This window comes from Anopheles merus, chromosome 2R (genome assembly GCF_017562075.2).
Source record: "Anopheles merus strain MAF chromosome 2R, AmerM5.1, whole genome shotgun sequence".
Classification (NCBI taxonomy): Eukaryota; Metazoa; Arthropoda; class Insecta; order Diptera; family Culicidae; genus Anopheles; species Anopheles merus.
This window is the reverse complement of record NC_054082.1, coordinates 56,560,107-56,587,009: the sequence shown is the minus strand read 5'-3', so window position 1 is coordinate 56,587,009 and position 26,903 is coordinate 56,560,107. Positions and strand designations below refer to the sequence as shown.

The 26,903-nt window shown below is 42.4% G+C and overlaps 2 protein-coding genes across 8 annotated transcripts; both read left to right on the top strand.

Annotated features, from left to right (window-relative positions):
- The first annotated feature begins 861 nt into the window (after nt 1-861).
- On the top strand, nt 862-7,738 carry LOC121590177 (ATP-binding cassette subfamily C member 4). Of its 7 annotated transcripts, XM_041909614.1 has the most exons (6): nt 1,588-1,839; nt 2,055-2,508; nt 2,882-3,614; nt 3,704-5,995; nt 6,079-7,181; nt 7,280-7,738. In XM_041909614.1, the coding sequence occupies exons 3-6, from the start codon at nt 3,087-3,089 to the stop codon at nt 7,575-7,577; spliced, it is 4,221 nt and encodes a 1,406-aa protein (XP_041765548.1). In that variant the 5' UTR covers nt 1,588-1,839; nt 2,055-2,508; nt 2,882-3,086; the 3' UTR covers nt 7,578-7,738. The 7 variants fall into 7 exon arrangements, with proteins under 7 accessions (XP_041765546.1, XP_041765547.1, XP_041765549.1 ...); XM_041909612.1 differs by lacking the exons at nt 1,588-1,839; nt 2,055-2,508 and adding an exon at nt 862-997; XM_041909613.1 differs by lacking the exons at nt 1,588-1,839; nt 2,055-2,508 and adding an exon at nt 1,223-1,340.
- Nucleotides 7,739-9,533: 1,795 nt separating this feature from the next.
- Nucleotides 9,534-25,389, top strand: LOC121600422. Its single transcript, XM_041928992.1, has 24 exons — nt 9,534-10,398; nt 10,468-10,675; nt 11,340-11,562; nt 11,985-12,707; nt 12,804-13,279; nt 14,130-14,513; nt 15,034-15,389; nt 16,040-16,463; nt 16,566-16,716; nt 16,806-17,036; nt 17,117-17,831; nt 17,906-18,209; nt 18,388-18,481; nt 18,667-18,769; nt 18,877-19,209; nt 20,208-20,433; nt 20,500-22,130; nt 22,194-22,494; nt 22,554-22,704; nt 22,776-23,006; nt 23,132-23,427; nt 24,195-24,455; nt 24,662-24,834; nt 24,907-25,389. The coding sequence occupies exons 1-24, from the start codon at nt 10,064-10,066 to the stop codon at nt 25,160-25,162; spliced, it is 8,586 nt and encodes a 2,861-aa protein (XP_041784926.1). The 5' UTR covers nt 9,534-10,063; the 3' UTR covers nt 25,163-25,389.
- The last annotated feature ends 1,514 nt before the right edge of the window (nt 25,390-26,903 follow it).

The following is a 26,903-nucleotide window of genomic DNA, read 5'->3' as shown; positions in this document are numbered from 1 at the left end:
ATTTGCCAAGAACATAGACATAATATTTTTGTTATTAATTTTGAACAATTGTCATCAAGATTATTAATCAGTAACATAAAAAGTCGTGAAATGGTTCAGAAAAAATCATATCATAATGTGTTTCCAAACGAACAAGAATCAACAGTCAACTACAAGGAATGGCATGGTGAAACTAACCGAATAGGTAATAGATAGGAAAAGATTGATAGTAACAGGAAACGGCAGATGAAGAAGATAAGGTCAGCAAAACAGCACAAGACAACGGATACTATCAACATCCAGTGACACTAGAACCGAGAACGACTAACGGCAGCTACGTCCAAGCAGACACTTGTGATAATGGACGGGACATCGGGAGCGGATTCCCATATACAGACCTATCTTACCTATCGATGCATTCGGCGAATGCGGTCGCAGTGATGCCATGCTAGGCTGACGAGATGGTAAACGTACAGACATGCGTGAGCCGCGTCGTTCTTGGCCGTGCAGGAGTTTGTTGTCGCGTAGAAGCGAAACATTCATCAATCGCGGGTTCGGTGTATTGAAGATCGTTCGATTTTCACGCCAACGTGCCCTGTATAAACGAAATGGAATGAATGAAACGTTATGAAGAAGTTAGACTAAAACATAGGGTATACATGCACACATCAACTAGTGAACCCACGACGAAACTATAAACGATATACGATATGGTAGTGCTCAAAGATTTCACCACGGTGTAACCACGTAGAGGATGCTTTATTGCAATTGTTGGCAAAACTTTACTTTTCGTTATGAAATTGTCTCTAGAGTTTCTGTTTGCGTTTGCATCACCCCCTGGTAGCAAATCAACATGACAGCAAAGCTTATCAGTATAAGACTTGCTGGTGCCGAGAGCGGAAAGATAACATTGAACAATACGACATGACCGAGGCCATAAGAGAATACGCTTAGTATAGTTTCAGACATTGCTAGTAGACGGGGTGTGTGTGTGTACTCTTGCTGTTCGTTTGAACCGGTAAGTATTCGTTGAATTCTAATAGATGACAAGAAGCAATGGTGACGATTGCAACAGTACTAAAACCGTTTACAAGTACTCGGTAAACAAGATTCCAAAGTGTGTTTTTGTAGCCGTTGCATCGAAAGAGCGTAGTTCACAAGAGTATATTTCTTCAAACACTCTCTAGACGTAGGTAGGAAACAAAGAGCGGAGAGATTAGAGCGCCCGCGCGAATGAGAAAGAGAGAACTGTCATTGACAGCTGTTTTTTCGTCAACCAGTTGTATGGTTGTGTGTGGTAGCGTTGTATTGTTTGCCCTTCATTCATAATCAAACTACAGACGCAGACGGTACCGCCGCGGGTAGGTTGTCAGTGTGTTGAAATTCTGTCGCAAAAAATGCAGTTCTTGTAATACATAACTAACGCACCAATCACGGCAGCATGTTGTAATGCTGAACTGAACGTACCAAACGTGGGTGTGAGTGTCGAAAACGAAAAATAAAACAGTGGTTCGGATTTTGTTTCGCTCTATCTATCAATCGACGGTGATTGAACCATTCGGACATGGTGTGTTTATACCAAAGGCTTCAGATTCAGTCAAAGTAAGATCAATGGGCCGTTGCTTTTTATCGTTAAAAAAGAGCGAACCTTTCCGGCGAACATTGTTAGAAGGCATCGATTAAGAGATTGGAAAGCGAAGAAGACACGTATATTGCAAGAAGCTACCCCAATATGTGATATTATTGTTCTCAGCCGCCTCACGACTTTAATATATTTAGACGGTGCTGAAATTGGGCAATGTTGATCGTCCTGCGTACACTTATTGATTGAGCATTGTTTATGAATGGCCTTCGATGCGAGTAAGCCGAAGTTATTGTTTGGGGTTACTGTTAAGTGTTCACCAGACCCGCGGCCTTCAAATGTTTCTATAGTAGTGCACGTTGCTTTTCTTTCGATTGCCGCAACAAAGCGAGCTATTTATATTGTTTGTACGAATCTATGTTTTACAAATAAGTTAGATTATTCTTCTGTGCTACAAAATACTTGAATAATCATTGTGTGCAATCGTTGCCAGCAACCATCGTTACGAAGTCCAATAGAGAACTAAACCATTCACGGCACGGAACACTGACTCGCAAAGCACACATGGTGGTGGACTTTTGGAAGTGCAAAAAGGCGAACATAACACACTTTTGGTACCATTTAGATGAAGTTTGCATCAAACGATTGAAAGCATTTTTAAATCACGATCGACTCATCATAGCAAAGCATTTCTCCGGCAAGCGCAGACTGCAGACGGCTTTACACTGGAAAAACCGGTTCCCACGTCGCATCGCTCTGACCGACATAATTCTTCTCTGCGTACTATTCCGGCATGCTGAACATAATGAGGGATATGAAATCGTTGATGCGGAATGATTAGTTTGGTCAGCCACATTGCATAACTAACTACACAACAATGAATGTGTGCAGCAGTCTGGAACTTATCGCATTGCCTGTTTTGCTATTCGGTAGTTGGACTATTGTTCGTAAGCAAATTATATTATCTTTGATTCAGTAACATGTATAGTATAACACTCTAAAGTTTAAGTATTTTTTTTACCTTTTTTGCGGGTCTTATAAAGAACATCACTATAAACTAGATCTGGTGTGTTTTAGATGCATGAACTAGCTAAAACTCCGTCAATGATTGATAAAATATATTTGATACGATCATACAAACATGATTCAAACATTTACAATACCATCGCTCAATGGCTATATTTTTTCAATGATTATTATTTAGCCTTATACCGGCTATAGATGTTTTGGGGATTCACACGGCGGTGGATTCGGAAATATTACCAGGGTATTATAATTTGCAGGGAATTTCGAATACAATATGTTTTCTTTTCTTTTTAGATCCAGTGTATAGCGGAGTACAGCACAGCCTTCCTTATTGACCCTGAAAACGAGCTGTAAAGACAACTTGCAACAGATTGATAATCGGCATATATATTGTGGTGTATCTTGCTAAATGGGACGTCATTTATGGCGAATGACTGCCCGTAGAAAGCTTTGCACTGATCAGTTAAACAACACGAAAAACAAAACGGTTTAGTGAAGAATGAACCGCGAAAACCCATTCGGTAATGGAAAGCAGGTCAACCCTGTACAGAATGCTTCCTTTCTGTCGAAACGTAGTTTCTGGTGGCTACGAGAAATGTTCCGCTATGGGCAGCGTAAAGAGATTACGGAAGAAAAACTTTACGCGACACTGCCAGAGCACAGCAGTCACGGTTTGGCAGAAACATTCGAACGCCTATGGTCAGAAGAGGAGCAACGTGGACCAAGCAAGGCTAGCTTTGCTCGTGTTTACTGGCGAGCTTTCGGCAAGGAAACCCTTTTCTGGGGTCTAGTGTTCTCGGCTTTCGAAACGGCCAACCGTGTTGCTCAACCATTGCTGCTGGGAGAGTTAGTATCCTACTTTACTCCTAATCAGGACACCATCAGCGAACGAGACGCATACCTGTACGCGATAGGCGTTATCGCATGTTCGCTGTTATCGGTCATCTCATTTCATCCCTTCATCTTCTTTATTTTTCAACTCGGAATGAAGTTTCGTATAGGCGCTTCGTGCTTAATTTATAACAAGGTAACTTAACGCAAATAGCTCAACGAGATTTCTCGTAGGCTGTTTGTTGCGACACACATTACATGTTTCACCTTGATTCTGTCTTGTAGGTACTTAAACTCTCTAAATCTACCACTGCTGGCGATGGACTTAATGGAAAAATCATCAATTTGCTCTCGAATGACGTCGGAAAGTTTGACATCGCATTATGTTTCGTGCATGATCTGTGGAAAGGCCCCATGGAAGCTGTTCTGCTTGGCTATTTCATTTATTGTCAAATTGGGTTCTCGGGCTTGCTAGGAATGGCCTTCCTGATGAGTTTTATCCCGCTTCAAGCCTGGGTGGGTAAGAAAACTGCCACATATCGGATGAAAGCGGCCAAACGGACGGATGTACGTGTACGATTCATGAACGAAATCATTCAAGGTATTCAGGTGATCAAAATGTACACGTGGGAGAGCTCATTCGCCAAAATGATCGAAAATATCCGGCGGAAAGAGATACAAGCCATCCGTGGTGGTGCATACGTGCGGGCAACGCTCATATCGTTCTTTACCGTCTCGCGTGTGTCCATTTTTATCAGCCTACTGTCATACACAGTCACCGAGAACGTTATCACTGCCAAAAAGGTGTTCATTGTGACGTCGTTCTACAGCATACTGAACGATTCCATGGTGCATTTCTGGCCCATGGCCATTACCTTCTGCGCAGAGGGATATATCTCGCTCAAGCGTATACGTGATTTCCTTTTAACACCTGAAGGAAAAAGTACCCTCATTACAAACATGCAATCGGATGTAAAAAAAGGCAAGAAAACAACGACTACCAGCGATAAAGATAATTCGAGCCAAATGGAATCTGGTAAAGGAATCAAAGAAGATGCCCTGCAAAACGGCAGTAAAGGCGTGACAAAAAATGAAGAGGTCGATTTTGAACCCTTGCTGCCAAAACGTTTTGTACGAACGGTGGATGGAGAAAGAATGGGCATCGTACTCGATAACGCCACAGCACGTTGGATATGCCCTTCAGCTGTACCAGTTGGAGCAATTTCTACACTGGGGAAAGGAGGTGGAGATTGCTCAGAAGAGACTACAAATGTTGGCATTGAGTCTGTCAGTTTGACTGTCGATCCGGGAAGATTGTGTGTGCTGGTAGGTCCAGTTGGCTCGGGCAAATCTACTCTGCTGCAGGTGCTATTGGGTGAGCTAGAACTGGATCAAGGTACGGTGGAAATGTATGGAACTGTCAGCTATGCCGCACAGGAACCTTGGCTATACGAAGGCAGTGTGAGGAATAATATCATTTTTACCGAAGAGTACGATGAGCGGCGTTACTTACGGGTGGTTCGTGTATGTGCTCTGGAAAAAGATTTTGAACTTTTTCCACACGGCGATCAAACGATTGTTGGAGAACGAGGCATCAGCTTAAGCGGAGGACAAAAGGCACGTGTCAATCTTGCTCGTGCCATCTATCGAAAAGCCGATATTTATTTATTGGATGATCCTCTGTCAGCAGTCGATACACATGTGGGCAAGCATATTTTCGAGCTTTGTATTCGCGATTTCCTCGCTGATCGAGTATGCGTTTTGGTTACCCATCAGTTGCAGTACTTAAAAGACGTACAACAGATAGTGCTAATGAACGCGGGCCGAGTAGAAGCATGTGGCAGCTATAAAGAATTGAAAAAATCAAATATTGAATCGATCATGGCACTGACACCTGATGAATCTCCCCTAGAAAGTCCTATAGAAAAGGAACTGAAAAACCGTCGCCCACGACGGACTAGTGGATCTTCGACCGGTTCGCAGCGTGATAGTGATCTTATGATGGACCTGTTGCAGCAAGACAAACAAGAAGAAGAAAAAGAATCTCAAGGCGGTACCGGTAGTGTGGGGCTCTCAGTGTATAAAACATACTTCAGCGCGGTCAACAGTTGCGGATGGGTGGTCTGGCTTAGCGCTTTAATGGTGCTATCGCAAATCGTTGTCAGTGGAGTCGACATATTTGTTGCAGAATGGGTGAATTGGGAGGAAAAAGTGGCTGGTATTCCTCCGGAATTTGATTTGAATGATAATCACACTATTTTGAGTTCTCGCGATGTGCGAATTTTACTGAGAGAGCAGGCTGATGTGAGCAACTTCATAGAGCGTCAGCAATATATCTGGATCTACAGTGGGCTAATTATTCTGCTGGTTATCTTAGTTGTACAAAGATCGTTTTCGTTCTTTTACGTTTGTCTTCGCATTTCCATAAATCTACATGATCGTCTCTTTCGTGGATTGACCCGTGCAACAATGTACTTCTTCAATACAAATCCTTCCGGGAGAATTTTGAACCGTTTCTCAAAAGATATTGGAGCGATTGATTCAGCACTGCCCATGGCACTGTTAGACTGCGTTGTGGTAAGTATTGAGCTGAGTTGAACTGGAACTAGTTGAGACTGGCTGGTCAAATTGATTGATTTTTACCCTTAATTATTTTGCAGTTTTTCTTGGAAATGATTGCAGTTGTAGCGGTGGTATCGATCGTCAACTATTGGTTCCTTGTACCTACTGCGGTGGTTGCGGTGGTGATGTATTATATTCGTCAGACTTATTTAAACACGTCTCGTGTGGTGAAGCGCATCGAATCTGTCAACCGATCGCCGCTTTTCTCACACACCAATGCGACTTTGCAAGGACTATCAACGATTCGGGCGTTTGGTGCACAGTCGATACTCAAGCACGAGTTTAACGAGTTTCTTGATATGAACTCCTCTGCTTGGTACATGTTTATCTCTACGAGTCGTGCATTTGCCCTGTGGCTCGACGTGGTGTGCGTGTTGTACATTGGTATCATAACGATCAGCTTTCTCGTTGGCAATAGCAATCAAATGCTAGGCGGCAGCGTCGGATTGGCCATCACAAAGACAATCAGCTTGGTCGGTATGTGCCAGTGGGGGATGCGGCAATCGGCCGAACTGGAGAATCAGATGGTTTCCGTAGAGCGTGTAAATGAATACACAAATTTACCGTCGGAACCACCGCTCGAGACTGCGCCGAAACATCGACCGCAACGAAACTGGCCTGAGCATGGTACAATACGGTTCAACAACGTTGATCTGCGGTACTCGGACGATGGAGAGCGTGTACTTAAGGACCTTAATTTTACAATTCGTTCGAACGAGAAGGTTGGCATCGTGGGACGTACTGGGGCTGGCAAATCGTCCTTGATTCAGGCACTTTTCAGACTCGCACCTTTCGAGGGAAATATTGAAATTGACGACATAGATACAAAGACCTTGGGTTTGCGCGATTTACGAAGCAAAATTTCTATTATACCTCAGGATCCCATTTTATTTTCCGGCACGTTGCGAAGCAATTTGGATCCATTTGATCAGCGCAAGGACGATGAATTGTGGAGTGCTCTTGATCAGGTTGAGTTAAAAGAGGCCGTATCTTCGCTAGCCGGAGGTTTAGAGTGTCGCATGTCCGATGGAGGGAGCAATTTCAGTATGGGCCAAAGGCAACTCGTTTGTCTTGCTAGAGCCATTTTGAGAAACAATAAAATCCTTGTTCTCGATGAAGCCACTGCCAATGTAGATCCGGAGTAAGTAGATATGTACATAGGTACATTTAAAAAAAAAATAGATTATGATCTGTACATTTTACAATTAACATGTTATTTCTTTCATTTTGTCCTTATAGAACGGATAAACTGATTCAAACTACGATTCGTACAAAATTCGCCCACTGCACAGTATTAACAATTGCGCACCGATTAAACACGGTTATGGACAGTGATAGAGTGTTGGTGATGGACGCTGGGCGCGTTGTCGAGTTTGGGCATCCGCATGAGCTTCTGCACGGTCCGATTGGCTATCTACGGCGACTAGTGGACCAAACTGGTGTTGCTACGGCAGCAATGTTGATGCGTACTGCTGAGGATAATTTTAAAAAATCTAGTGCACGGCAGACGGAAGCAATTACACTGGGCTTGTCATGAGACAATGTCTAAAAGAAAATATACACACTTGCTGCATAAATGCTTGAGATTATTTTATGTACAGTATTTATGTACAACATAAACTAAGAGCAATATTTTGTGTCAATTTTCACTGAAAGCAAGATTGAAATCAATAAAGAAATATAAAAACAATAAACGAATTACTCATCGTTTTTATCCTTAGTGTACTAAAAAATAATCAATTATGTCATAAAAAGCACTCTCACAAATATGGAAGGCTAAACGATGCTGAAGTATGAATTGAGTATTAAGAGCATTGGTCAACCAATTGCCGCAAAAATAGAAAATAACATAATACATAAATTCACAAATATACTTTTGATGTCCATCTGAGGGTTAGTAGCCGGATGAACACAAATACGCTAAAGGTTATAGAAAATGACGCAATGCGACAATTGACCACATGAATGTTGACAACTGACCAAATGATATGGCTGAAAAGGTTAAACCAGTTAAGAAATCAAATCAAAATGAAACACATTCCTTCAACCGCTTTAAGCAAAAATTAAAAATATACATACAGTGGCTTAATCGGAAACCCGGACTTGGGTTAAATGAAGTTTTATCCGATTTTCCGATTGAGGCACTATAGATAGTAAATAAGTTTGCGTCTATATTTAACAAGTAGCAGCTAAGTGTGGTCAGAATATACGAAAGAACGATATCTGGTTGCATCTTCCGTCGATTTGTTAAAAGTATACAGTTAACAGTAACATTGTTGTAATTGAGAAAACCGAATAACGAAGAAAGTAACACACAAACCACGAACTGTAAAACAAAGTTGGTGAACGTACGTTGCCAACCTAGAGAGAAGAAAATTGAGCACACATTCTGACAACATAGAGATCTGCTTGCGTGTGAGAAACGCGAGCGAACGGAGAGATTGAGAGTGATTAAAAGTGGTCCGCATGGCATTACAACACGCGGTCGTTTGCGCTTTAGTTCGAGTAAGTACGTGAGAACAACAAGATGGTGCGTTTTTCGTGAAAAATTTCGCATATTGTTTGTAAAGTGGCTGTAAACATATCTTCAAGCTAATGTATTTTTGTAAAATACTTTATAAAGGTATTATATTACGAATGAGTGGAGTACGCAGACGATAAAAAGAGTGGAATGTGGTAGAATGTGAGGACGGAATGTTCAACATGATACGACGATATAGTGCGAACATACCGTGTGCTGTTTGGCGTGACGTCAAATTCGTTCAATTAATCTGCTGTAGCAACCGTTTTTGTTTATTTGACCCGTGGAATTGACACAAATCAATTGGTCTTTAGTGAATGGACGGTACGAGTTAAACCGATCTTGTGTGGGTCCGTTACTGTCACGCGTCATTCGCGCTGCGATGAAGAATGATTAATCGGGGACAACGCTGCACAAGACGGTACCACCACCACGCGAACGAGTTTTTTTCCGTCAGTGAAACTAACGATGGCAAACAAAATCATTGTCGATTGACCGTGACTTATCTTTATTTTGACTCTGTGCGTTGTTCGTTTCCTTGTCCTGCCAGTTGGCCACATGAAAATGAAACCTATTGCCTGGCGTCATCGTTCATACTCAGCGCAAGCCGCACACTCAGTGAATGCACCTCATCATTTTCGACGCTACCGAGCACGTGGTTTGTTTTATTTCTACAGATTTTTGTATTGCCAGTCGTGTAAGCATATGCCAATCGTAGTGAGAAACTCTATCGTACGAGTGAGAAATGACTAATTGCTGGTGAACGTACCCACACATATTCGTTTGATGCTAAATCGATAGACAATTTGTTGTTAGTATTTGAAATAAAATTTTTACTTTATTAAATTGAAATGCGATGTAAAGGTCAGTTAGTTGATGTTGGTTGAATATTTAACCACGACATCGCTATCCCACGACAAACCAATAATGGTCACGCGTAAGAATATTCGGGTGCTACACTAAATCTTCCAGCATACTCTCTTTTCAGGTTCGAAATGTTTAAACGTGGATTAGAGATTCTCCCTGAAGCTGTAGTCATATTGTCCGAGATAAGAGTAAAGATTGTTTAATCTCCCAGCAGACGCCCAACGTACGGCGATGGTACCAGCTTTAGTACATTAATGAACGAGTATGCGACACCATAAACGTGTGAGCAATACGCGATCGGCTGTGCAACGTTTTAGTGCAGATAATAATTGTATAGCATAGTTTCGTATTCGCACTATTGGTTGTGTTGTAATCTGATGTGGAATTAATTGCTATACTAAAAAACTGTGCTGTATTTTAAAACGATTTAACGATATGAACAGCAGCAATGAACAAAGAGATAGCAAATGTATGTTTAGTTTATTTGCATACATAATGTGAGTGTTTGTCAGTGAAAAAGATCCACTTCAAGACCACTGATTAAACAGCGTTCAGCGTGATAAAGTGATAAGTGACAGTGTTTAAAAGCGGTTGCGTGTATAAGCTACAGTGTGTGTTTTTGGCCTTACATCAAAATGAATCCGGCAGAGTATGACAAGGACACAAAAATACACGATCTCCGTCGGGAAATCAACCCGGTCACCGAAGCGAGCTCAGTTTCATGGTACACTTTCTGGTGGCTCAAACCCCTGTTTGAAACAGGTCTGAAGCGCCCGATCGATGAGACCGATATCTATGAGACGCTTTCCACTCATCAAAGCTCACAGTTGTCGTATCAGTTTGAAAGCTACTGGAAAGCGGAACAGAAAAGCAGCAAACAACCGAGCTTTCTTCGAGTCATATGTCGAATATACTGGCGCTCGATACTTGGCTACGGTGCGATGTACACTATCGTAGACCTACTGGCTAGGTATGATAGGGTCGTCCCAATACCGAGCACCTGCTACATGACATAGGTTGTATTCGTCTTTCATTGCAGAATCTTTCAACCGCAGTGTCTTGGTGGATTGGTAGCATACTTTGCGCCTGGCCAGCAGGATATTAGTAAAGAGGAAGCGTATTGCTATGCTGTGGGCATTATTTTGTGCTCCCTAGTACCCGTAGCTATCTTCCATCATTTTATCCTGTACATATTTCAAATTGGAATGAAGATTCGGGTCGCATGCTGTTCGCTGCTGTACAAAAAGGCAAGTATCGTTGTAAAACAAAGCAAACAAACGATGCTTCGTTGGCATCAGTTAAAAGGATTTCGAAAATGGGATAAAACAAACGGAAAAAAATCATGCACAAAAGCACCAACTGGCGACAGAAAGGCGTCGTGTGAGAGTATTGCAGTCTGCTAAAACATGCACAATTTAATCAATTATGCAACAATTTCTGCAACAAATCGCTGGCGCCATGGTTAACATTGAGACAGATTCCTTTTGAGTTTTGTGTGTGTGTCTGCGAAGGCAGCAAAGAGAAAACCATAAACATTAATATTAAACTAAACGTTGCCAGGTTTTCTTGGAATGCTATACTCAATGCAATGCATTGCATTTGCAGATCATTTGTTTGCAGACCATTCGTATGTAAAAATGAAATCATAATAGATAATCCACATAGGAAATGCAGTTAACCTATTGTATGAACACGATATTATAATCGATATCTATCACAGTTGTTTGGTCATATTGCTTATTATATTATCTAACCCTATTCATTGTCACTCAACAATAACTGTTGCTTTAATACGAAATAGATTGTATGTTTTGTAAGTGCATTTTGAGCTCATTTGGGAACAGAATTAGAGGAAAGCATTTGCAAGAAATTTGTAATTCACATGTTTTTGTTTGTTTGTTTATACTTTAGGCTTTGCGCATCACAAAAGCAGCTGGAACGGATGGTATGACTGGACAGGTTGTTAATTTGATGTCCAATGATGTGGCCAAATTCGACACGGCGACTGGCTTTGTGCACGATATCTGGAAAGGTTTAATTGAGTTGGTAGTGCTAGGTTTTTTCATTTACAAACAGATTGGCGTATCGGGCCTGTTCGGGATTGCGTTTTTACTTAGTTTCATTCCCCTGCAAGGTAAGCATCCGCACATCATTCTTGTTCGATCAATTGATTCGAGATATTTCAATACGATATATCACGGCAGTTATCATAAAATATTCAATTCTGTTGCTCATTAGTTGTTGCTCGAGAGATTGCTCGTCAAAAAGGATATTTGTGGAACATTTACACTTGCTCCATGTGCGAAAAATCTCAAATGAAATGGGTGACTCGTTATGAGAGTGTCAACTGCATAACATCCCCTTCATAAGTCATGTGTATAACAGTCAAAGAAAGAGAAAATAGTAAACATAATATTGGCTGCCATTATCAATTATCTTTTTATAACTCAAGCATAGTATGTTTAACAATAAGCATAAGCAACTGTAACATTCCCAATCGTTTCAATTTCATTATAAGGAAATAATTGGAAACATAAACGTTTCTCGAATTTTCAGCATGGCTTGGCAAGAAAGCGGCCATTTATCGCCTGAAGACGGCCAACAGAACCGACCGCAGAATACAGTTTATGAACGAAATCATACAGGGAATTCAAGTGATTAAGATGTACGCCTGGGAGGACAGTTTCAGCCGAATGGTGGACCGCATCCGTCGGAAGGAGGTGAACGGGATACGGGGAACTCTATTCATACGTGCTGGACTGCTATCGTTTAATCTTGTTTCACGAGTCGCCATCTTTCTAAGCTTAGTCGCGTACGTCCTGTACGGAAACGTATTCACCGCAAAGAAGGTGTTCATCGTGACCTCCTACTTTAACTGGCTATACAGTTCGATGCTACATTTTTGGCCGCTGGCACTCACATCCGTTCACGAAGGGCTTGTATCGATAAGGCGTATACAGGACTTTCTACTGCTGGAGGAGCGAAAGTATGCACCGGACCGTACCAGCGTCTTAGATGGCCAAGGAAGCAGTACTGTTCATGAGACGCCGATGGACGAGAGTGCTCGCGGGCTGCTGAATACTTCAAATGGCTATGAGGTAAACAAGGTGGTAACCGCAGCACCGGAAGGATACGCTGGCAGTATTCGCAAAATGGCACCTAAAAGCAAGCGCGTCATTAACAGAAAAGCTGTGGCACGGCAAGGGATTTTTATGCGTAACGCTACAGCATTTTGGGATAAGGATTTGCTAGCTTCCGCCGAGGATATTACAGTACGAGGTAAAGTGAATGTTTGCACTGAAACTAGCGATTACTGGAATGTAGCATATTGCACAGTAGAATTTTGATAAAAACACAACTAACTCTCATTTTCAGCAGGCGGAATAAAAAACGTAACGCTAACAGTAGACAAAACAGAACCGTGCGCAATCGTGGGCTCCGTTGGCAGTGGCAAATCGACTATGCTCCAGCTTATTCTCGGTGAGCTGGAATTAGACGAAGGCCGGTTGGAAATCAATGGCAATCTCAGCTATGCGTCACAGGAGCCTTGGCTGTTTGAGGGAACGGTCAAAAACAACATCGTCTTTACCGAGGACTACCAGGAAAAACGCTACCGAGAGGTGATATCGGTGTGTGCTTTAGAACGCGATTTCCAACTTCTTCCGAACGGGGACCAAACCATCGTGGGCGAGCGCGGAATTAGTTTGAGTGGTGGGCAACGCGCTCGTATCAGCTTAGCAAGAGCTATCTATCGGCGTGCGGACATCTATCTACTCGATGATCCGCTGTCCGCCGTCGACACGCATGTTGGAAAGCACATTTTCGAGCAGTGTATTATGAAATTTTTGAAGGTAACTAACAGTTTTTAAAGTCATAATCAAACCGCTTATTATTACGTTGCAACTACTGCATTTTAAAGCATTCCTCTTTCGAACGAGCGTATTGCTCTACAACTAATTGATGTATTTACAGGGGTTTTCAAGTCACTTTCGAATGTGCATGTAATTAGTCGCCGCCTTCAAGATGTTTTGCAACGGCTCAAATGGTGTATTTGATTTATTAAAAAAAATCTGTTATTAAACATGGTTCTACTCAATCCATCTTGAGACCTGTTGAAAATCATGTGGAAGAACTGAAACATTATTGTGATGCAAATGCAAACATTTGAAAGCTATTGAAAACCATCTCGCAAGCAATGAAAAATGACATTCGATAGAAGTTAGACATTGAAAATTTACCCAGAATTCACTGTATTTGTCTTCTTTTTCTGCTAAATTATTGTGTGGTTTCTTTTAAGCAGCAACAGTAGAATTTTTGTTTGTTAATTTTTATAGAGACTTGGAGTCAATTGGTTTCATTTGTCTCTTTCAATCGGTTGGTTAATTCTAAGCTGAAAAACAGTAAAAGTAGTCTCTAGTAACATGCAAAATTCAAGTAGAGCGCGTGCTATGGAAAACTATTTTACCCTCTTTTTACCCTTTACAAAATTTTCATTGGCAAAAAGCACCCTTTCTTGTATAGATTCATATGCACATGTTTCTTCTCGCACGGGTTCTCATAACGCATATCGGTAGCACATAGACAGCATGGTTTAGGAAAGACTAAAAACACCTTTGACCATCCTTTCGGTCGTTGTTTAGTTCGTTAATGCAAACGTAAAACATAGACTGCAGTAGCTTACGTGAACATTTCCAATTGCAGGAAAAAGTTTGCGTGTTAGTAACGCACCAGCTCCAATACTTAAAGGACATGAAGCATGTCGTGCTAATGAACTCGGGAGAGGTAGAGGCGCAGGGACCATTCCACACGCTGGCTGAATCGGGCCATTTTACCACGCTGCAGCAACCGCACCACGAGGGCGATAGACAGAGACAGAAGGAAAATAACGCATCGTCGACTGATGCTCCTTCTGCAGTGCCGTCGGCGGATGGAAAGCACATTGCCGATTTCACGCAATTTCGCAGCACTCTGGACACGGATAGCAGCCAGACACAAAAAGTCGATAGTGTCGCGAACAATGGGATTGAATACGATTCCATCGTCAACATTGATATCAACAGTAAAACTGAGACGCATAAAATGACGGTAGGTGTTGTATACTATTTTTGCCTTCCATTTTCCATTGCCTCCCTGTTCTCCTACATGGCCATCGCTTGTGGTGGACGCACCGTCTGAAAGCTATCCATGTGAATTAAAAAATATATACCGTGTCTTATCTGGCTTTAGATCGGTCACCATACCGCAGGGTTGTTGTTGCGCTTTTTTACATTTCAAAATTGAAATGAATTCGATTTTACTCAATGCGTAAGGGAGCGGCAGTGTTTCTAGGGAATAGGTTGTTCCCCCAAGGTGCCAGTACTGGTGGCGAAGTAATTTGAATATTTTAACAGCATAACTAAACGCAGGGTAGTAACGGTAGCCGCTGTGGGATTTACAGCGATGCGCTTATTGAATGCTACAATGCACGACAAACTAATAATTGCAGTTAGATGTGCCATCTAGTGAAATGTTTTCTATGGTTGAAGGGTAAACAAAAAAAAAACTTACATAACTAGTAGTGTCATTTTTAAGCTTATTTTGATATCCAAACAAATCCAAACACCAGGAACGCAGGCTCTCGATTCTTCCCACACCAGCCCAACATCAACTGGCGCATCAACAGCATCAGTCACTTTACCAGCCGTCGCCATTTTCGTCCAGTAGCATGGTCTTCGATGGGTACGATGACAGCGATGAAAATGGTGGAGCAAAAAAAAGAACAAACCCTTCTCAGAATGGTACTTCTAAGGGCGATCCAAATCACCTTCATAAAGAATCACAACTGACCGGGCGTATCGGGTGGCGAGTGTACAAGAGCTTCTTAGCTGCGGTGGAAAGCAACTTGCTGCTGCTAATGGCTGCTGTTCTGTTCTTGTTGGCGCAGGCTAGCATGAGTGGTATCGATTACTACATCTCTCAGTGGTAAGTGTAAATTAATATCAACATCGAGCGAGCTCGCAAGCATAACGAACGTACGCTTTAAGCTCTTGGCGCTACGTGTTGATTGGTGGTAATAATCAAGCTTCCAATCATAATAGAAAGGCATTCTAGAAAAGAGTTTCCTGGCACCGTAATTCTGTGATGGACGTGACCATTAGGAGATGTCATTCTGCGAAGCAAACCGACTTTGTCTAAAACATTGCAAAGAAAAGAAAGATCCGATCATCTTCCGTCCGTATATGGATGATTGGCTCATGGAAAATTAAATCATACGCACAAATGCGTTATTAAGTGAAAAAGCATTTGCAAATAATAATCCAAAAATTGCAAATAATATTCCATTTAGTTTCATTTTTGTAGCATTTTTTTCTCAAAGAACGTATGCTGTAAACCATTACAGTTGTCTTTCTTTTGACAACCACTCTAAACCACCACATGCCTCTTGCATAGAACGTGAGAATGTGTTTGGCAGCACTTGTGGTGTAAAATACGGCGTGAAAAGCCCATTAACTAAAGTTGCTATTTCCGCTTCAATTATCCATTGGAAACGTGACATTCATATCGTTAGAAAGGATTAGCCTACGTTCAACGCCGTTTCTTGCCAGGTATTAATCGTTCTCTTCCATTTGTAGGGTAAACTGGGAAGAATGCTCAAGCGCTCTTGAGAGACTGAGTACCAATATAACAGAAATAGGAACGAACGGATCGGACGGTACCAGCAGCAGTAACAGCAGCAGCAACAGTGAAGCTTTACTGTCGATTCCGCCGAAACTGGAAGGAAGCATCTTCACGCAACTTTCCCGCGACGAGTACATCCTAATGTATGCCGTAGCGATGCTGTTTATGTTTGCACTATCCTTGAGTCGATCCTTTCTGTTTTTCTACATCTGTCTGCGTGCCACAGTTCGATTGCATGATCGCCTGTTTCGCGGTATCACACGCGCCACAATGTACTTCTTCAACACCAATCCGTCTGGACGCATACTGAACAGATTTTCGCGGGACATTGGCTGCATCGATACCTTCCTTCCCTTCGCCATGATGGACTGCATTTTGGTAAGTGCGCGCAAAGGCTCCTGCTATCCTTTGTGACAAAGACACACTTTGTACAGAATTTAATTCCATTCATTTTCCTTTATTGATCGCATGAATCCGCAGTTTTTTGTGGAGTTTTCCGCAATCATAGTGCTGGTGGCAGTGGTGAACTACTGGCTTTTGTTTCCAACACTGGTGATGGCCATTATTTTCTACTTTTTGCGTCATGTATACACGAACACAGCGCGTAGCATCAAACGCGTCGAAGCGTCCAGTATGTTGAGAAAAAATAGGTTGAGATTTTATAACTTAAACACTGAATTTATGTTACACTTTCCTTGTTGTTGTTATTGAACGTTCCAGCGAGGAGCCCCATTTTCTCCCATGCAAATGCATCTTTTCAAGGACTTAGCACCATCCGTGCCTTTGGTGTGGAAAAAATACTGGCAGATGAGTTTGATAAACATCAAGACCTAAACACGTCGGCATGGTACCTTTTTCTGGCAACAACGCGCGCATTCGCCCAATGGTTGGAAATGGTGTGTGTGTTGTATATTGCAGTGGTAACCCTTAGCTTCCTGATGGTGGAGGATTGTAAGTTTGGACTTTAATGGTATGTGTTTGGAACAATAATAATCTATGAATTATGTTATTTTCCCTATTCCGAACGATAGCAATGAGCGGTGATGTAGGCTTGGCCATCACGCAAGTGTTCAATCTAATCTTCATGTGCCAGTGGGGCATGCGACAAACGGCCGAGTTGGAAAATCAAATGACATCCGTCGAACGTGTCGTAGAGTACGCCGAGGTCGACCCAGAGCCATCACTGGTGTCAATCGGTAAACACAAACCACCAGCCGACTGGCCGACCAAGGGTGCCATACGATTCGAGCATTTTTCGTTACGTTACTCGGCCCAATCAAATTCGGTTCTGCGAGACCTCAATATGTCAATAAACGCGGGCGAAAAGATAGGCATCGTCGGAAGGACGGGCGCAGGGAAATCGTCCATCATCCAGGCCCTGTTTCGATTGGCGGTTAACGAAGGAATAATACGCATCGACGGCGTGGACATTGGCACACTTGGATTGCACGATCTGCGCAAGCGGATTTCAATTATTCCACAAGATCCGATTCTGTTTTCCGGAACGTTGCGGGCGAATTTGGACCCCTTCAAGCAGCACGGCGATGATGCACTTTGGAATGCGCTACAATACGTGGAACTCAAGGAGGTCGTTTCAGCGATGGAAGGAAAATTGGACGGTAAAATGGCGGACGGTGGTACCAATTTTAGCATGGGACAACGGCAACTCGTGTGCTTAGCGCGAGCTATTCTTCGCAACAATCCCATCCTGATTCTGGATGAAGCCACTGCCAATGTCGATCCTGAGTGAGTTACTGCTTCACACAACAGCAACGATTCATACATTAACTGTCGCTTTATCGACTGGTCCTGTTTTTCAGAACTGATAATCTCATTCAAAAAACCATTCGAGAGCAGTTTGAACGATGTACTGTTTTAACAATAGCGCATCGCTTACACACTGTCATGGATAGTGATCGGGTGTTGGTAATGGACGCAGGTAAAGTCATCGAGTTGGCGCATCCTTACGAACTGCTGCAACGAACGGACGGTGCTCTTAAGCGGTTAGTTGACGGAATGGAGGAATCTACAGCGCAACAGCTCACTGGTATAGCTTATCAAGCTTACAGAAAACGATTGACGCAACAGAGCAGCACTCCGAATGGTTCCAACCGTGCGAATATGGTTTGATGCCAGCGAAAATACAAAGGATGGCGATAATGTTAATGTTGGTGGATGAGGGTCCCTCCGCACATGTCGATTAACCAGTTTACCTCACTAGCATGTACTAAACGAAACCGGCAGGCTTATCAAACAATAAAAGAATATCAAGCTTTTGTCAATTTTGGCACGTTTTTTACAGCTCCACTGTTTCACCACGGCACGACTCGCCGATAATCAACCGGCTATCCTGATAGTAGCGATACGCGTTATACCACTGATAATAGATCTTCGCCGTTAAAATATTGTATAAGATGTCTGGCGAAGCCGTTATCACGCGTCACTGAAGAAAAGAGGCAACGATATGAAGAACCTTTATGATTTTTAGCGTTCGCATCGTTTGTGACAACCACAGTCGTTCACTAGACACTGTGAAATCTGGAATCAATTGGGGGTAGAGTATTGTGTTAGTGAGACCGAGCAATGGAAACCTCTGCAAAGTTAGACAATACGAGCGACCAACATTCGACGGCAAAGTTACATCCATACGCCAGTGCCAATGCAGTTTCGCGTTATTTTTTCTGGTAAACCGTTTGAAATGCTTCTTCGTCCCAACATATTCATCCGTGACTCTTTGTATCGCTTCCTTTGTCCCATATTGTGCGTGATTGTTGCATTTGTCATCTTTAAGGTGGCTGCTTGATGTACTTCGACTTGGCGTGCGAAGACAAATCGTACCGAATGATATTTATGACACCCTATCCACCCATAAGAGCGCACAGATCGGTGCATCATTCGAGGAGCAATGGCGACGCGAAATATCTCACGACCGTGCCTCGTTCCGCCATGGATCGATCAATGATGGCGAAAGCAAAACACAAGACGACACGAACAATATGCCACCGGCATCGCAGCAACGCAAACTGCCGGCGCCATGGAGGCTTCTGCGGACCATACGACGCATTTACGGGACCGGTGTGCTGGTGTTTGGATTTGTTTACAGCGCTATCGAATCCGCGTGCAGGTGAGCGTTTTCGTTCATATTTCCATCACCAAGTTACGCACTCTCTGTTTCCCACGACCAACATTGGAATGTCGCAGCTGTTCAACGGTTCCTTCATTTCGGGTAGTGGTTTGTACCGATAGAAAACATCGACTTACACATTCCAATCGATATGGACAGCACGCTTGGGTGTTTGCTAACGATATACTTAAACCCGACCAGCAAAATAAAAGTAGCATGCCGTGGAAAAGCAAGTGAAAATCTGAACGATGAAATGATTTCATTTTCCAAAGTTATCATTCCCAGCTTCGTATTTACGTTTGATATCTTCGTCATTCGGTTTTTGTTATTCGGTGTATTCATGTATTTGCCATCTGAAACGAATGTCATGTATTTTTATGAATTTCATACTGAGGCAGTGCTCATATTCAGTGAAACACTTGTACATTGGCTCATAAATTTGATGGTAGATGATTTTGCTTTCGATTCTTTCGGCCAAATTTTACAACATATATTTGCTTACTTTAATATTTAAAATAATTTTTAGGATTATTTCTTTCCGTACATTGACCGAAGTCGTACACGCCACGGTCTGACCACGGTGCGATTTGCAACCTATTTTTAATTGTATAAATTTAGATTAACTAACTAAATCAATGCAGAGAAGTTGTCTGATGGTACTAAATCCGATACGGTTGTACCATTCATTCAGTGTGCCACTGTATTCATTTGATAAAGATCGGTCGGTGTGTTCAAAATACAACCTTTTTAGGGATTGTTCCAGTATAAAACAGTTTTCATAATCAATCCTACATTTATTCTTGCTTTTCAAATAGCTTTAAAACGCAAATAGTACAGTGAAATGATAAATATCGAAGATTGAGCACTGCTAATACCCACATAGCCTACACGAGAGGTTTAATTAAACATTGCATTCAGATAATTACACATTACATTTCATTGTGTTGCGATTATCATCCGTAGAACTAATTGTTAAAATTTAAACAAACATATTGTAGGATAGGTCAACCGTTTCTTCTTGGTCAGCTGATTTTATATTTTGATTCACAACGAAATGCAGCGTCGACAGATGAGCCAGCCACACTTGGAGCGGCCTATGGGTATGCGGTCGGTATTGTTTTGACGGTGCTGGCCCCGCTAGCCATATTTCATTGTTATCAACTGTATCTGCTGCAAGTGGGAATGAAAATTCGGATCGGCTGTTGCGCAATGATTTACCGTAAGGTAGTAAACGTCACATGGAACATACTCTGCATATGTGTTTGATGTACACCATCTTCTGTTTTATAGATACTTTGCATGAATAACGCCGCGGACGGTTTGTCCGGAACGGTCATCAATTTGATGGCAAACGATGTGAGCCGCTTTGATTATGCAGTAATATTTTTCCACGACCTCTGGAAAGGCCCAGTAGAGTTGGTGATCGTCGCTGTATTAGTTTACCGAGAAATCGGCCCCGCTGGACTGATTGGGATAGGGTTTTTATTGCTGTTTATACCGATCCAAGCGTGGCTAGGCAAACAATCGGCTAGATTCCGAATGAAAGCGGCTTTAGCGACGGATGAGCGAGTGCGCTTGACGAACGAAATAGTTCACGGTATTCAGGTGATTAAAATGTACGTTTGGGAAAAACCTTTTGAGCAAATGGCACGGAAGCTGCGAACCAAAGAGATAAAAGCATTGCGCGGCAGTGCGATTATAAAGTCCGCACTCTTTGCGCTTCGAATTGTACCAAAAGTGTCCATCTTTCTGACACTAGTGGCCTACGTTTACTTTGGCAATGCTCTAACAGCTCAACGGGTGTATATGCTGATTTCGTTCTTCAGCGTAATCCATCACTCCATGGTCGAATTTTGGCCACTAGCCGTTACGTCCGCAGCAGAAGGATGGATCTCGTTAAAACGCATACAACAGTTTCTTCTTGAAGAGAATGGACGCGACCATGGAAAGCAAGCAGAATCTCGTTGCCCACATGTAGATGTTCCACCGTATGTAGAGTTCAAAAATGTTCATACTACGTGGCCAAATTCCAATTTCTCACTTCAGGACGCATCGTTCAGAATAGAGGCAACAGCTCATCGTACGGCAGCAATTATTGGTCCGATTGGTGCTGGTAAATCGACATTGCTGAATCTCGTGATCGGGGAACAATCGGCAACTCACGGAACAATTACAGTGAACGGTACAGTTAGTTACTGCTCCCAAAAACCTTGGCTGTTCGAGGGAACGGTTCAGCAGAATGTGATCTTCGTCGACACGTACGATGAAACACGTTATCGAACAGTTGTAAAGATATGCGCTTTGGAACACGATATCAAAACTTGGCCCCATGGGGACCAAACGATGGTCGGTGAACGCGGGTACAGTTTAAGTGGTGGACAAAAAGCACGGATCAACTTGGCGCGTGCCTTGTACCGTAAGGCAGATATCTACCTATTAGATGATCCTCTTGCTGCGGTTGATGCGCATATAGCGAACGTTATATTCGAGCAGGCGATAAGGGACTTTCTTCAAGACAAACTGTGCATGTTAGTAACCCATCAGCTCAAGTACATCCATCAAGTGGAGCACATCATTTTTCTGGAAGATGGCAAAATTACTAGTCAAGGACACTACAGCAAGGAGTTATCAGAATGGTGCACATCACATCAGCTTTCAAAAGATCAAAAAGCACCCATGGACAAAATATTAGAGTGTGTAGAAAAAGACGAACCACAAATGAGGCGTACCGACACCCAGGAGCAGACATTGCCAGCAGAGCGGAATGTAAAGGAAGGGCAAGAAGATGGCACCGTCGAGTTTAAAGTCTACATAGACTTTTTGAAGTCGGTTAACAGCATACCTATCGTAGCGTTTACAGCTTTGCTAATGATTGGCTACCAAGCAGCTTCATCGGGGACGGATTATTTCGTGTTTATATGGTAATAAGCGACTGCGCTTCTGCATTTGAAGCCAAAGCTTAACGTAATGTTTGTACTTTCCAGGGTGGACTGGGAGGAAACGTTCAGTAACACGGTGCATGCACTGTGGACGACGGACGACCATGTTTGGTTCTACACTGGAGCGATTGCTATCACCATCATGTTAACTACCAATTCATTTGCCTTCTTAGAAATGTGTCTTAAGGCTTCCCTACACTTACATGCCGCACTTTATCGAGGAGTAACAGAGACCGCCATGGCTTTCTTCTATCAAAATCCATCGGGCAGAATAATGAATCGCTTCTCGAAGGATATCGGGTTAATCGATACGAGCCTACCCACCGTAATGATCGATAGTCTATACGTAAGGAATCGCATTTAAGATTTTGTATTCGTGTATTAAACTCAGCGAAATGTTTGCAGTTTTTCCTTGAGCTTTCTGGTATTATAGTGATAGTGGCGTTGGCTAATTACTGGCTGCTTATACCTACAGCAATCATGGGAGTTGTATTTTATCTGTTGAGGGGCGTTTTCCTACGAGCGGCAAGAAATGTGAAACGAGTTGAGGCTATCAGTGAGTGCGACGGTAACGTTTACCCTGTGTGAGCGAGTATTCTTCACGTATGTTCTGTTTTTCCTCTAAAGCCCGCAGTCCAGTATTTACGCATACAAATGCAACGATCGATGGCTTGACGACGATACGCGCATTCGGAGCAGAACGCTTTCTGGAAGAAACGTTTCACCAGTACCAGGACGTTAACACATCAGCGGCGTTCCTGTTTGGGGCAACGACTCGTGGCTTCGCTTTCTGGCTTGATGTCATTTGTCTGCTTTATATAGCGTCCGTGGTAATGAGCTTTCTGGTTATCGGAGACGGTAAGTAGCCTAAAGCATGGGTTTCTTCAATGTGTAAATGTTGTGTACATTTGCTCGGCCAACATCTATGGATGTGATAATAATGTGTTTCGAAAACCTTTCGCGGATGTTGCGGAATGCACCAGGCATTATAAGCGGCAATGTCGGACTGGCCATAACGCAAGTTCTCAACCTGATTGGAATGTGCAACTGGGGCATTCGACAAACGGCGGAGCTTGAAAACCAAATGACATCCGTGGAACGGGTATTTGAATACGCCCAGCTCGGACCTGAACCGGACTTGGTGCCGGGTGTCCAAACAATTGTACGCAACGAAGCGTGGCCCGAAAACGCCAGCATAACTTTCCGCGAAGTTTATCTACGCTACTCACCCACTGCCGAGCCCGTACTGAAGCGACTTAGTTTCACGATAAAAGCCAAGGTAAGCGTCACACCCGGTTAAGCAATCGATTTCCGTCCGCTTTGAAACGTACCAACACTAGTTTGAGGTTCCATCAGCCATCCCAGGACGAACGGTCTGCCAAACAACTACAAAACATACCACAAATAGGTTTAATGTTTTACGTGCTTGGCTTCCCACACTCCCGCCGTACAAACGACAACGGTTTTTAGTCGATGGACGAGCACGAAAACAAAAAGCAATATGCTGAATAGTTTAAAATGTGCCTCATGTGTGTGAGCGAAATTTCCTGCCAGATGGTAATATGTCCTTGCGGAGGCTGTGATTTATAATTGAAAACCCAACATACACTGAGCCTAACTGGGCTGTGTGAAGAGCGAGTGGTAAAAATTGGCTTAGTTTAACGCCGGTTGATTAAATTATACCCATATCTGTCGTATCTTTGACTCTTTTCGATTTTCTAACTAACCAAAGGTCTATTTTGTGACATTATCAACGATCGTGGCCTTCCCCTTTGTCCTTTGTACCCATGTAGAAATGATTCAAGTTTTACGTTTGAGGGTGGCTTAAAATAAAATACGCATGAATTCGATTCGACAGCCCGACCGATATCACTTTGTTTGCTTGCTGATAGAAACAAGAAAAAAAAACATCCCAATATGGCGTAGGGTAAGGAAATAAAAGAACCGTCATTTCATCGCTGGTCATATTCTTTCTTTCCCGTAAATGTTTCACCCCACATCGCGCAACGGGCACACCCTGCCGCACGGTCGTGAAACCACGCATAGGAGCATGTTGGAATTGTCGGACGAACCGGCGCTGGCAAGTCGTCAATAATTCAGGCACTCTTTCGCCTAACACCCTTGCACGCCGGCGATGGTAGCATCGAGATTGACGGAATCAATATCGGATCGGTGCCGCTGCGGCAGTCTCGTGGCCTCATCTCGATAATTCCCCAGGATCCGGTCATATTCTCTGGCAGTTTGCGAAGCAATTTGGATCCGGAAGAGCGGTTGCCAGATGAAGAGCTGTGGAAAGCGCTCGACCAGGTAACCCACCAGGCTACATATTTAATCGTAATACATTTCTTCACCAATTTGAACGTTTAGTACGTTTTTCGCCCTCACATTACCCCTTTCACAAACTGCGCTGCGTTCGAAAATTAATTTGTCAGTACTTGGCTTTGTTTGACTTTTGCATATTCCGTGTCTCAATTGACTGGGCAAAACCATGCAAAATAATGGTGATCGAGCAGGTCGAGTTGAAAACCACTATCAGTACTTTTGCCGGCGGCTTGAACACGAAAATGATGGAAGGAGGCACAAATTTGAGCGCTGGCCAACGGCAACTGATTTGTTTGGCGAGGGCAATCTTGAAAGGCAGTAAAATATTAATTCTCGACGAAGCCACTGCCAATGTTGATCCCAGGTAAGAAAAGTACAATGCATCAATGTTCCACGCGTAAATCCTACCACCTGCTTTTTGTTCTTTTCTTCGCAGAACCGATGCACTTCTTCAGAATACAATAAGAACGCAGTTCACCGATTGTACAGTTATAACTATTGCGCATCGTTTGAACACCATTTTGGATTATGATCGAGTGCTGGTTATGGATGCTGGGCAGATGGTAGAGTTTGACAGCCCACATAAGCTGATGCAATCTGCAGACGGTTTCTTCCGTAGGTTAGTTGAAGAACACGGTGAACAAGAAACAAGAAACAGCAACAACAATAAACAACGGTATGACATTGACTAATGGCTGCCTTAAGCAGTATACTTTCAATGCGAAATGATTTATCTAACGGGTAAGTAGTGATTAGACATTTGCTGCAAAGACTTACTTGCTGAACAAGCGGAGAACTACACAAATGATGATGAACATGACTGCCATTGCGACTAGGACACCAATCATTGCGGGATCGATGTACTTCTCCGGTTCGATCGGTTTATTGATCGGAGCTACAAATGTCCAAAATAAAAGCGAAAGAAAGAACATGAATACCAGTTTATGAGTAATCCTTAATTTCAACTGTAAACATTATCCTACCTCGGCACTCGACGCTTCCATCTGGCTTGAAAAAAGGGTTCATCTCGAAAAGGCAGATACATCTTCCATCACGACACTCGGTTTGTTCGGTCACAGCTTCGCATTGTTCACTGAAGAAACATGATTCGTTCACTTGTCGTTCTGAATAATTTATAAAGAAAATTGTAACATTATTGAGAGTTATATAAAGTAATAATGTATTTCTAGTGTATATATGCTTGCATAGCAATAGATTTTTATATCACAGTTAGTTGCAAGCATTTTTCCTAACAATTGAAACTGGTGTTCATAATTAATCAAAAATATGGTTAGCTAGTTTAGTAAGAATTACTTTTTTCGTTTTGTTAAGCTGCAGAGTTTCTTTATGAATATGTAATGTCATGCAAAATTTTATCAAAAATATTTCACTTTCAGTTTTTGTGGTTTTATCTGTGTGGTAGTGGTGATATGGTAGTTTATTCGAGCCTGGTTCATAGGCATCTTTCGATCCCCATCTTATAATCTTCATGAAATCTCGTAAACACCCCATGTAGAACGCTGCAGGGTACCCTTTTGTGAAAAAAACTCCATACGGTTTGTTCATGTTTGCACAGTTGTTTACTTTACCTCCTACAGAAAAGGCGTGTGATTTTGAACAGCCAAGTCAACGCCATTTCAAAGCTCCATTTTCTTCTGCTATCCTTCGACGGTGTGATTTTTCGTATATAAATTCTACCACGAGACCTTACCCATATGGGGTTTTTGTCATGATCGCTATGAACATCGTAAAGCACTTGATTTAATCTACAACATATACTTTTGGGGTGGACAACATTAGCCTCCCTACAATACCGTTCTGAATGGTAGCGTATATACGCTACTGCACATAAATGTTTTGCTAGCAAGTAGATGTTTTGCTAGCATACGCATTTTTCAGATCCAGTTATAGGTAAACAAAAATAATGAAGTGTGAAGGGCTTGGTTAAATCAAATATACTTCACCTAGAACTCTATATGGTATATAGTACAACTTATTACACTGACATACCGAACTATAAAGGATTTCGAAAATTATTAAAATTCTTATGAACTTATGAGGTTTTGAACCCATAACGGGACCTAACGTTGTCAAGTACTAGTTGACGACTGCACCACGGAACCGCGATATGTAATATAATTATTTGTTCAGTATAGGAACTGGGCACATACTTGTATTCCAGTATGTTTTGTCCTGTATACTGAAGCGGAGACAACCTATCGAAACAGGTTATATTCAAATATTAAGTGAAGCCCTAGTTTGAACGACTATTATAAAAAATAATAACAATAAAATGCGATTGATATTCGAATGTAATCATACGAATGTGTTATTTTTGTCATTGATAAAAAAGGATCGTTTGTTCTATACAGTGTGTGTCTTGGTAAAACCCTAAGAAGAGTATATATCAGGTGTCTCCAACCTGTGGTCCGT

Excerpts from the sequence above, each read along its gene's own strand:
- LOC121590177 (XM_041909612.1), top strand. The coding sequence starts at position 3,087 with ATGAACCGCGAAAACCCATTCGGTAATGGAAAGCAGGTCAACCCTGTA. Across the intron at positions 5,996-6,078 it reads CACTGTTAGACTGCGTTGTG|TTTTTCTTGGAAATGATTGC; the intron begins GTAAGTATTGAG and ends ATTATTTTGCAG. Across the intron at positions 7,182-7,279 it reads ACTGCCAATGTAGATCCGGA|AACGGATAAACTGATTCAAA; the intron begins GTAAGTAGATAT and ends TTGTCCTTATAG.
- LOC121600422 (XM_041928992.1), top strand. The coding sequence starts at position 10,064 with ATGAATCCGGCAGAGTATGACAAGGACACAAAAATACACGATCTCCGT. Across the intron at positions 18,482-18,666 it reads ACTGATAATAGATCTTCGCC|CAATGGAAACCTCTGCAAAG; the intron begins GTTAAAATATTG and ends AGTGAGACCGAG. Across the intron at positions 22,495-22,553 it reads TAATGATCGATAGTCTATAC|TTTTTCCTTGAGCTTTCTGG; the intron begins GTAAGGAATCGC and ends AAATGTTTGCAG.